The sequence below is a fragment of the Dasypus novemcinctus genome, chromosome 2, assembly GCF_030445035.2.
Source record: "Dasypus novemcinctus isolate mDasNov1 chromosome 2, mDasNov1.1.hap2, whole genome shotgun sequence".
Taxonomy (NCBI): Eukaryota; Metazoa; Chordata; class Mammalia; order Cingulata; family Dasypodidae; genus Dasypus; species Dasypus novemcinctus.
The window spans coordinates 190,942,606-190,954,222 of NC_080674.1; the positions used below are offsets into that span (position 1 = coordinate 190,942,606).

The window sequence follows — 11,617 nt, forward strand, 5'->3', positions numbered from 1 at the left end:
AGTACTTGAAGACTCTTCTGATGAGATTGATGATGCTGTTAACGAGCATGATTTTTGCATATTGTTTGGAGAAATGTGTCAACAATTGGAAGATCTGCATGACTCAGTGAACGAATTCTTTTCTTTTTTTAAGATTTATTTTATTTATTTCTCTCCCACCCCCTCATTGTTTGAGCTCACTGTCTGTGTGTGCTCTTCTTTTTCGGAGGCACCAGGAACTGAACCTTGGACCTCCCATGTAGGAGGAAGGTGCCCAATTGCTTGAGCCACCTCTGCCTCCTGCTTGTTGTGTCTCTTGTGTTTGTTCAATGTGCCTCTTCATAGTGTCATTTCATGATGTCATTGTGTTGCATCAGCTCTCTGTGCCAGCCAGTTGTATTGGTTCACTGTCTTGCTTGTCTTCTTTAGGAGGTGCACCAGGAAATCAACCCCGGGACCTCCCACGTGGTAGGCAGGTGCCCAACTCCTGAGCCACATCCACTTCCCTAATTTTTTTCTAAATGACCAATGAATTTTTCATGTTTTTGTTGGGAAAGAGTCTTCTTCCATGGATCTCTCATATGTCTACATGTCTTCTGGGTGTGCCAAGAATGAAAGACCCTGACATTCTTTGAACACAAGCCATTTCTCAGAGTTGTGTTTGTAGCGAGCAGCAGTCAGGGATGAGATACAGTCTCCTTCTGGGACCAGAGCAGGTTTGCTTACCGTGTGCTATCCAAGAGATGGCACTCCATGCTAAGGGTTCCTTGGCTGCAGCACAAACCCATGGGTGTGTAGCATTTATCTGGGACCCTCCTCATCTCCTCTGAGGACTCGGGGAGTAAAGGAAACCAAGGCAGACATGCTAATGCTCGCGTTGCTTGCAGTGCAAACATGCTGTGAGTAATGAAGTCCTTTGTCTCTGATACAGGAAGCTCATATCTTAGACTTGTATCTCTGAAATAGTGACAAGTCAACTTAGTAGCTGGAAAGCAGGGCTATTGTGACACTAGCAATGAAAGAAATGGTATCATTGTTGTGGAGACAGTAGCACCAGTAGTTGCTGAGGGCAGAGAGAGGGAAGAAGAGATGTGATATGGGGCATTTTTGAGACTTGGAGTTGTCTAAACGATATTGCAGGGACAGATGCAGGACATTATATACCCTGCCATAACTCACTGAATGCACTGGGGGAGAGGGTAAACTACAATGTGAACTATAATCCATGTGGTGCAGCAGTGCTCCAAAATGTATTCATGAAATACAACGTATGTGCCACAATGATGAAAGAGGTTGATGATGTGGGAGGAGAGGACGGGTTAGGGTGTGGGGTATATGGGAACCTCTTATATTTTTTAATGTAACATTTTTTGTAATCAATGTATCTTTAAAAAAAAAGACAACAAAAAATTAAAAAAAAAAAAAAAGGACTGATGATATAAAGTACCAGAAATCTGTTGGCTTGGTAATGGGGAATTATCTGGGGTAAAATCTTACAGTCCCTAGGCTGTGAAAAGCCCAACTCCAGGTACCACCACAAGTGCTTTCTCACCAAAGTCCGCTCCCCATGTTGAAGCAAGATGGCGGGTGATCCCTCCTTCCCCTCTGCGCTTCTTCTCTGTGGCTCAGCAGCTAGGCTTTCTCCCCCGTTTCAGTGGCAAACCGGCATAGGGTTTGTCTGTGAGGGCTTCCTGCTTCAGTTTTGGCTGCTCAGCACTCTTCCCAGTTTCAGCTGTAAGTTATCAGACAATGACTCATCTCTCCGTGGGGCCTCAGTTGTTTGCGCCTTGTCACATGGCAGGATCAAAAATGGCAGCCTGTGCTCTCTTCCGACTGAGTGTCCATTTATGTCAGACCCAGCAAGGGGGTGGGGCCTCAGCCCGAGTCCCGCCTCACTGACTCTTTACCTTACAGCCATCTTAACAGGTAATCTAATCAAAGTGCCCTCAGCCGAGTTTAATGCAATCAAAGGGTAGCATACCCAGAGAGATAGATTAGTTTACAAATGCAATCGTTCTCTTTTGGGGATTCATAAAATAATCTCAAACTGCCACATCAGGTAAAATCAAATTCTAGTCCTGACAGAAAATCTTGCAGGGGCAAAAAGATCCAATCCAAGTGCCAGATGAACGAACGACTGTTAGTGGAACAGTGCACAAAAAGTTCATCAAAATGATTTCAAATTCTGCATTGCAGATCTGGTCTCAGGGGGAAAGGCATGAGGTGCAGAGTTGGCACTTGTACAGCCCTGAGAAGGAGTGCCTTCTTACGTTTTCCCCCTAGTTGCCTCACTTACCTCAGCCTAGTTCTGGTCCTGTCACCTAATCTTTAAGAAACTACTAGCAATTGAGTTTTGGTGTAGTATCAAACAAGAATATTCATAATTATCTGAAAAGTTTAAAAAATATTCCTCCCTTTTCTAATCACCTCTCTGTGGGAGTCCAGAGGTTCTTCTTCTTTTTTCCCTTTCTAAATTATTTTTTTATTTTTAAAGAAGCTTGAGATTACATAAATGTTATATAAAAAACTATGGGATTCCCACATGCCCCATTCCTTCTACCCCCACACCTTCCCACATCAACCAACATCCCTCATTCGTGCGGTTCATTTCTTACAATTGATGAACACACACTGAAGCATTGCTACTAGCCATGGACCATAGTTTATGCTGTCCCACACAATTTTGTAGGTAATGACAAAATAAAGTGTTTTGTATCCATCATTGCAATGTCATGCAGGATAATTCCAATGTCCCCAAAATGCCCCCATATTACACCTATTCTTCTCTCTCCCCCCCCTCAGAACCTCTGGTGGCCACTGCCTTTACATCAGTGATAAGAGTTCTTCCATTGCTAGAATAATAATAAGTCCATAGTAGAATAATAATAAGTCTACTTTTAGTGCATTGTTCGTTCCCCAATCTTGAGGATTTTGGGATGTTGATGCCCACTCTACTTCTAATTGAGAGGTAGCTTAGATCTCATGGGGCAGATGGATGGAACCATCTTGCTTGCAGTTGCAGACACTCTCTGTTCCTTGGGATGGGAGTTGTCCATCATCACCTCCTTGTTGGTTGTCCTGGGTGAGTCCAATGAACTGGAGAGTAGCTGTTGCAAGTCTGTTGAAATTCAGGGCTCACCAGGCACAAGGACGGATCAAAGATTTACGTCTCTGAGATATATTTATCAAGTAGAGCGCTAATTATAAGTTCAAATAAAAGTGCCTGAAGAACCTATAAATGAGTCTAACTCTGTTACACTGGGGAGCATAAATTCCACAGTAAGGCCCTTAACCCTTAGTCAAAATAACATATCCTGATGGACTGAGTGCAGAAACCGATGAGAACCTAGCTGTTTTCTATTAATCCAAACATTAAAGAGATTTGCAAAGCTGTAAAACAATGTCACTCTTCTCACTACGGTTTTGTTTGTTTTAGAAAATATAGTTAGCTTTTATAAAAAGTAGTTATTTATGTAAGCATACTCTGGATTTGTTTTTGTTGTTTTTAAAACAAATGAGTGAATGAATATCTTAAAAATGTCTCAGCTTAAAATCATAATATAGCAAACACTGATAGACATCATCTTACAGATAAAAACTGTTTTGCTGTTTTCAGTGATTTTTCAGTTTATAGTTTTTGGTACTGAGGGCAAAAAGTTTGGAACAGCTGATCTAAACTGAAAGGTTTATAAATCGAGTTATAACAAAATATTTTCTAGCTCCTACTTTCAGACACCTATCTTTATATTGGTCAGAAAAGGCCAGGTTCAAAGGTAGACGTCTTGGACTTCTCAGAGTGCTGTGCTGGAATGTGCCAGGAACTTCTCTGGTCAGCAGCACATCTTCCCTCTTTCTCTTCCCATCCGAGCCTCCAGGCACCCCTGTGAACCGCTGCTGTTCCTGGGGCACTCCTCACAACTGGTTGTGTGGTCCACTCGCCCTGTAGGACAGCCCAAGAGGCCTGCACCGGGTTTTGAAAGTGAGCTGAGGGTTGTTTGGGAGGGAGCCGTGGGCTCTGGGGTACCACCTGGAGACTGGGTGGACAGGGGGTGGGAGTGGGCTCTGGGTGGGCACGTCCCCTTGACTCTGTGGACACCTGTGACCGTTTGGCATTGTTTATGAATTCCAAAAATAGATACTGGATTATGTTTGCAAACTGGCCTTTTCCTCTGGGCATACTAGAGTGTATTGGATTCAGAGGCTTCACTTTCACTTGATTAAACAGTAAGGCTTTGACTGGGCCACGCCAGTGGGACGTTCAGGCCCCGCCCGCTTGGTGGATGGGGACTCACAGAGAAGCTGCGCCACGGAGAGAGGAAGTTGGAGCTTCAATGCTGGAGCCCTGGGAAGTGAATATACAGAGAAGCATTACATGAGGAAAGAGAGAAGACTCCGTTAGACACCACAGAGGCCCTGGGAAGAGAGATGAGCTGCTCACCTGAGAGTTTACAGCTGCCTTGTGGAGAGAGCAGAGCAGCTGATTCCAGGGAGAAACGAGTCCCCGGAGAGAGAAGAGACTTATCCCAGCCTACAGCTGATATTGGAAGAAGCTGGGACCACGGAGCCTTCAGAGGAAGAGGGAGGCTGGGCCCTTGATGATGTTGGCAGCCATTTTGGTCCAAATGGACTTTGGTGAGGCAAGTAACTTATGCTTTATGGTCTGGTAACTGAAAGCTTCTACCTCAAACAAATACCTTTATAAAAGCCAACAGATTTCTGGTATTTTGGATGAGAACCCCTTCGGTGACTAATACCATACCTCATCCCACAAAGAAGGGCATGACCAGAAGAAGACCTGAGAGGAAGCTGGCCAGGGTGGTTCTTTGGGGAGTATTGCTCTCTAGCGCTCATTGAGCACGTAACACACAGTACAAAGGCTTGACGACTGGATGGAGATGTTGAGTCAGGCTGGACGGAGCCTGTGCTCTCTACATCTCGAGGCCCTTCGTGACTCTAGGCTGATCACGTCCCTTCTCCTGGTTTCCATTTCTGTGAGTGTGAGATCTCCTGGGGGGCCACATTCACTACAAGAGCCTGAGATGCCTGAATTCGCTGTTGAGACCCTGGTGAACTTTATGTTGTGTGGATTTAACTGTGTCTGGGTGGAGAAAAATGTTTTTACTTTCTGATTTTGGAAAAATGTGCAGAAATATTTGTGAAATGTTCCTTCCTAAATTTATGTTGCTATCTATTCAACATTGGAGCCAAGGGAGATAGGCTCATGTGAAATAGGGAAATAAGACTATTTTTCTTCCACTTAACATTTTTTTCATGGTGCTTCAAAATTTTATATATATATTAATCAGTTATGTTTGCAAAATGCATTTTCAAGGGTATGATCATCTCACAGCATTTCTCAGAAAATAGTTTGTAGATATATTATTTTTGGTAGCCATTACAATCACTCCCACTATCAGATTGTCATAAGAATGTTGCATGGTATGTGTAGGAGCTGAGGGCAGTAACCTTTTCAGTGCTGTCTGGACAGAGTCCATAGCAGTTCAGCAATACTTTGTGAAGCCTTTTATGTGGAATTCATTGTGGGTGTATCAAGGAGTTGAAATACATAGTTCTGTATTCAAAACACTTACTGTTTCTTAAGATAAATCCACCTATTTATCCATCCATCCTTCCATTCCATACAGCTATCTCATCCATATGGCTATCCATCCATTCATTGATCCATTCATCCGTCAATTTCTTGATCATTTAATTCATTATCCATCCATCCGTCCATCCATCCATCTATCCCTTTCTTGATCATTTAACTCATTATCCATCCATCCATTCCATCCATCTATCAATCTATACACTCATACACCTATCCATTATCTACCACCCATCCATCTATGCTTTCATCTCTCTATTCTCTCCATTCACCCATCCATCCATCCATCCATCCATCCAACTATTCCATCCATCTTTCTACACTATCCACCTATCCAATTATCCAGCCATTTATCCATCCATTCATCCCTCCATCTATCCATTCATCTCTCTATTCCATCAATTCCTCAATCATTTATCCATCCAGCAGATGTTTGCTGAGCTCCAAGAGAAGCCACACTTGGTGTGGGTCATGGGGAAACAAAGGTGGTGGGTGATAAGAAACTCAGAGGATGGTAGAATTGGCTCTGCCCTGGCCCCCTTCATTGACCGTTTTGAGAAGGCAGGTATTGCAGAGTAACGCAGTAGCAGGAAGGAGCGCTTCTCCCTTAGCCAAAGGAGCAACCTGCTTATTACGTCACCAGGAAAAATGTCAGAGACACGTGACTGGGAGCCATAGTAATCTCTCACACAGACCAGGTGGAAGCTTGACTTGGGATCTTCTTGAAGTGAACCGTAAAGGAAGACCCCAACAGGCCTGGAACCTCCCAACTCCAGAGACAGCAGACAATGAGGGCCACACTTCTCTGGTCCTCTGCAGGGCGAACATGGCCAAGGGCTGACCGAGCTCGGGCCTCAGGCCACTTGAGGTTGAGGGCAGGGGAGGGTCAAGGACCGGGAAATGGAACACACAGATCGGCTGACCTTGGCCATGGGGCCAGGGAGGCGGATTGAGTCCCACCCAAACTCAAAGGACAGAGCAGAGTCACCAGGGAATGGCGGCTCCCAAAGGAAGGGAAGCTGGGCAGGGAACCACATGGGCAAGGGGCCCTCCATACGGCCCGCCCAACAGGACCACCACCTGGGGCCCGCGTGCTCTCTGACGCCCTCCTCCAGCACTCCCTGCTTCCTCTCGCGTGCTCACAACCTATTGGGTGGCTCTCCCACCTGGCTCAAACCTGAGCAGTCTAGTTGGTTCCCTGGACCTGGGGGTGCACGGTGGCTTGCTCCTCCCGTGCCTGCTCTGCCTCCCCGGTGTGGCGCACACGGCTCGGGAGGAAGAGGGGATCGATGGATGGCTGCGCGCCGCCTGCACTTCTAGACCGGGGGCTCACGCACGCCGCCTCTTGCTGCTTAGTATTTACCGAGTAAAAGCCATTGCCCTGGAGACAGCCGCGCTTATTGACGCTGAGAGATGAGCGCTGTCTGGTCTGAGGATCTGTGCAGAAAGGCTCTGGGGTTTCTGGGCGGAGTGTCTGGGAGAAGAGGTCTGCTCGGGGCGGGAGCCTGGCCCCCGCACTGGCCTGCAGCCGGCCTCGTGGAGAGGGGCCCCTGGGGGGATGCCGTCTGCGCGTTTGCCGAGGGGGCGACTCCTGGTGTCAGGATTCCTGCAGTTCCCCTTTGCTCCCTGCCCTGGCTCCTTGTCCTCTTCCTCTTGCCTGGCCTCCAGGTGGGACGCTCAGCCCCAGCTCTCGGGAGGGAGGGGGTGAGGGACGTCCGGGCCCCCCACTGCGGGTTGTGTCACTCTCAGGCTGGGCCTCAGGCCCTCCACATTTGGAGTATGTTTCTTGAAATTTTCCAAGTCCCCCTTCAGTGCTGGGGGATCAGCCAGGGACCAAGGGGTGATGCCCCACATCAGAAGAGAAACCCGGCATGGACCCAGGTCCCCGCGTCTCCCCTTGGGTCGCTGTCTGGCCTGCACCCTGTGCGTGGGGCCCGCTGCACGCCTCGAGGAGCTCTGGGGCTCAGGCGAGGCTCATGTGGGGCCCCGAGGCTGAGCCCGAATTCCAGGCAGGTGGCCTGGTGAGCAGATGGCTCTTGCCGGCCGCCGCGGTATTGCTTTCATGGGATCATGTGAGTCCGGGCTGCAGAATGGTGCCGACATGCCAACTTTGCCCGGCCCAAATAGTTCACGTAGAGAGTGGCCCCCTCAGGAACGTTTGCCCAGGGTTTGCACTCCTTCACGGGGCCAGCTCTGCAGCAATCCACAGGCTGCGTACTGGGTGCCAGTGGGTGCCTGTGACAGTTGGATTATTCTTTTATGAATTCCAAAAAGAGAAAGATTATGCTTTTGAATGAATCCATTCCTATGGGCGCGGGCCACCTTTTTTTTCTTTTTTTCTTTTTGAGGTCCTGGGGCCGAGGATTAAACCTGGGACCTCGTGTGTGGAACGTTGGAGCTCAACCACTGGCCACATCGGCTACACTGAGTTGGTGTTTATTTATTTTTTTAGGAGGTACTGGGAACCAAACCTAGGACCTCCCATGTGAGTAGTGGGTACTCAACCACTTGAGGCATAACCACTTCCTAACCCAAAGTTTTTTTTTTTTTCAATTTTTAGGAGGTACCAGGGATTTAACCCAGGATCTTGTACTTGGGAAGCAGGTGCTTAACCACTGAGCTATATCCACTCCCTGTGAGACATTTTTTTAATAAAAAAAATTTTTTTTTTTTATCCCCACCACCTGAGATGACTCCTTCATCTGTTTGCTTATTATTTTTGCCCATTGTCTGCTCATTGTCTGTTTGTTTCTTCTTTAGGAGGCACGGGGGACTGAACCTGGGACCTCCCAAGTGGGAGGGAGGCACACAACTGCTTGAGCCTCATATGCTCCCTGCTTGTTTGTTTTTGCTCGCTGTCTACTCATTGCTCGATTGTTGTCTTGATTGTTGTTTTTGCTTGTTGTCTGCTTACTGTTTTTGCTCGTTGTCTGCTTGCTGTTTTTGCTCGATGTCTGCTCCCTCTTTCGGAGGCACCAGGAACTGGGCTCAGGACCTCCCATGTGGGAGGCGGGTACCCACTGCCTGAGCCACCTCTGCTCCCCCCGTGAGACAGTTCAGATTGGACTACGTCAATGAGGCGTGATCCAGCTTGGGTCTCCTTCTCTTGCTGGGTCTGATATAAATGGAGATGCACAGAGAGAGAGACCCTATAGGAGAAAGGGATCTCTACCGTTTCCAACCCCGCAATAGGAAAGGAAGACTTGAGGGTCACTAGCAGCCAGCGCGTAAGTGTGAAGCCCCCGAGGGGCTGGGCCCCTGAGCAGCTCAGTGTTGAGGGGACAAGCCCTCTGCCTGGCTGCCCGCAGTGGAGCTCTGGGCGACCACAGGTTCTGGAGGGAAGGCAGGGACCTCAGCAGAGACCAGTGGGCATCTTCACGACGTGACCAGACGTCAGGATCAGCAGTGGTTGGCCAGGGTGAGAAAGCCCCTCTGATGGTGCCTTGATTTGGACATGTCATGGCCACGGAACTGTAAGCTTTACCCCAAATAAATCCCACTTACAAATGCCAACCCATTTCTGGTGCTTTGCATCGGCAGCTCTTTGGCCAACTAAGACAGGGCCTAAGCACCCCACCGGGACCCCTCCCTCTTTCCCATCAGCACCCCTTGATGGACTGTCAGCCGCTTGCCCAATAGCTGCTTCTGTCTCTCCAACGTATTTCTTGCTGCCATCACCCCACTTTCTAAAAAATTACACGGGCAACATCTATGCACAGAACATAAATTTTCCCACGTTAACCCCTTCTAAGTGTACACTTCAGTGGGTTAATCGCAGACACAATGTTGTGCTACAGTCATCACCGTCCATGATCAAAACTTTTCCATTGTGGGAAGGGGATGTGGCTCAAGCGACTGAGCTCTCGCCTACCACGTGGGAGGTCCGTGGTTCAGTTCCTGGTGCCTCCTAAAGAAGACAGCGAACTGGCGCGATGGGCAGGTGTGGCAAGCTGATGCAACAAGAGACACAAGAAGAAAAACATAATGAGAGCCACAACAAAGCAGGGAGCAGAGGTTTCCAAGTGCCTCCTAAAGAGGACGAGCAGGGCGGTGACCTGGCACGACGGGCGGACAGGGAGAGCTGACGTTACAAGATGATGCAACAAGATTCACAAGGGGAAAAAACACAACGAGAGACAACAAAGCAGGGAAAGGGGGTGGCTTAGCGATTGGGCGTTTCCACATCCCGGGTTAGGTTCCGGGTGCCTCCTAAAGAAACAAAAAGAAGACGAAGAGACACAGCAAGTGCAAAACGACGAGGGGGTGGGGAGGGATAAATAAATAAAAAAAATCTTTAAAAACCAAAACAGCAACAAAACCCTTTTCCATGGTCCCTAACAGACACTCAGTACCTTCCAGTGTTAGCGCCCGCTCCCCACGTTCACCCCCAGCCCCTGGTAGACGCTGGTGTCTCTTCTGTCTCTAGGAACGTGTCTGTTATCAGCGCCCCAGTCCATCGGGCGCTGGGCGCGCGCCCCCCTCCAGTGCGGGCCTCCACCTGCTCCCGGGGGAGGCCGCCCGGGCCCCTCTGCTCCTGCCGCAGTGCTCCCAGCCCCCTGACGCGCGGGGGAACTGACCCGCAGCCCCGGGCCCCGCCCCGTGGGGTGGGCGCGGCCGCCTCCCGCCGCCGCTCTGGGGCCGCTGGCGGATCTGCTCTGGCGGCCCCGGCCCCGCAGCCCACCCCGCCGCGCACCAGGACCCCCGGCCCCGCAGCCCACCCGGCCGCGCGCGAGGACCCCGGCCCCGCAGCCCACCCGGCCGCGCACCAGGACCCCCGTCCCCGCAGCCCACCCGGCCGCGCAACAGGACCCCCGTCCCCGCAGCCCACCCGGCCGCGCGCGAGGACCCCGGCCCCGCAGCCCACCCGGCCGCGCACGAGGACCCCCGGCCCCGCAGCCCACCCGGCCGCACGAGGACCCCCGGCCCCGCAGCAAACCCGGCCGCACCAGGACCCCCGGCCCCGCAGCCCACCCGGCCGCGCACGAGGACCCCCGGCCCCGCAGCCCACCCGGCCGCGCACGAGGACCCCCGTCCCCGCAGCCCACCCGGCCGCGCGCGAGGACCCCCGGCCCCGCAGCCCACCCGGCCGCGCACGAGGACCCCCGGCCCCGCAGCCCACCCGGCCGCACGAGGACCCCCGGCCCCGCAGCCCACCCGGCCGCACCAGGACCCCCGGCCCCGCAGCCCACCCGCCCGCGCGCGAGGACCCCCGGCCCCGCAGCCCACCCGGCCGCGCACGAGGACCCCGGCCCCGCAGCCCACCCGGCCGCACGAGGACCCGCTCTCTGCGCCTGGGGGCTGGGAGGGGGAGGCCGGGAGACCCGCGGGGCTTCGCGCTCATGACAGATGCTTCCTCCCAGACAGCAGAGAAAGGTCGCTCCTAAATTCCAGAATAAAAGCAGCTACTTAGCTGGAAAATGTCAGAAAGACGGACGGCTGCCCTTTGCCGAGCTGGCGGGGGGAGCGCAGCCGAGGAGGGCGGGGCGGTGGGGTGCGCCCTGCGGGGGGCGTCCCTTGGCCCGGGTGGGGGTGCGGGGCGCGGGTTGGGGCCCCCAGTGCGAGCCTGTGCCGGACGCGGGTGCAAGAACTGCGTTGCTTGACCTCCCCCGGGGGAAAGAGCGCTAACTTTCCATCCGAGTCTTGATGGCTCCTTGTCTCTTTTTGTTAATTTTTAAATTAAATTGTCTTTTAAAAAAAAAAAAAGATACATAGATCGCAAAAAAATGTTACATTAAAAAATATAAGAGGCTCCCACCCCCCCTGCGCCCCCACTCCTCCCATGTCCACCACCTCTTCCATCATCGTGACACCTTCACTGCATTTGGTGACTCGGTTTCCAAGCACTGCGGAGGGCCCCCCTGCGCTGCTGTCCCTGCTGGCTGACGGGTGGGAGACCGGGCTGGACCAGCCCCTTGGAAGGGTCCAGTGTGTCCCGTTTGCCTGGAGCCCCCACCCCGCCCGCCTCCCTTCCAGAACCCCTGCTGGCCCCCAGTGGGCATCTGAGTTGGGGCTCAGTGGTCAGCTGTGAGC

General features: G+C 51.5%; 1 protein-coding gene across 1 annotated transcript; it reads left to right on the top strand.

The window, feature by feature from the left end:
* Positions 1 to 9,046: 9,046 nt before the first annotated feature.
* LOC139440085 (basic proline-rich protein-like) lies at positions 9,047 to 10,971 on the top strand. Its single transcript, XM_071218728.1, has 2 exons — positions 9,047 to 9,060; positions 10,014 to 10,971. The coding sequence occupies exons 1-2, from the start codon at positions 9,047 to 9,049 to the stop codon at positions 10,969 to 10,971; spliced, it is 972 nt and encodes a 323-aa protein (XP_071074829.1).
* The last annotated feature ends 646 nt before the right edge of the window (positions 10,972 to 11,617 follow it).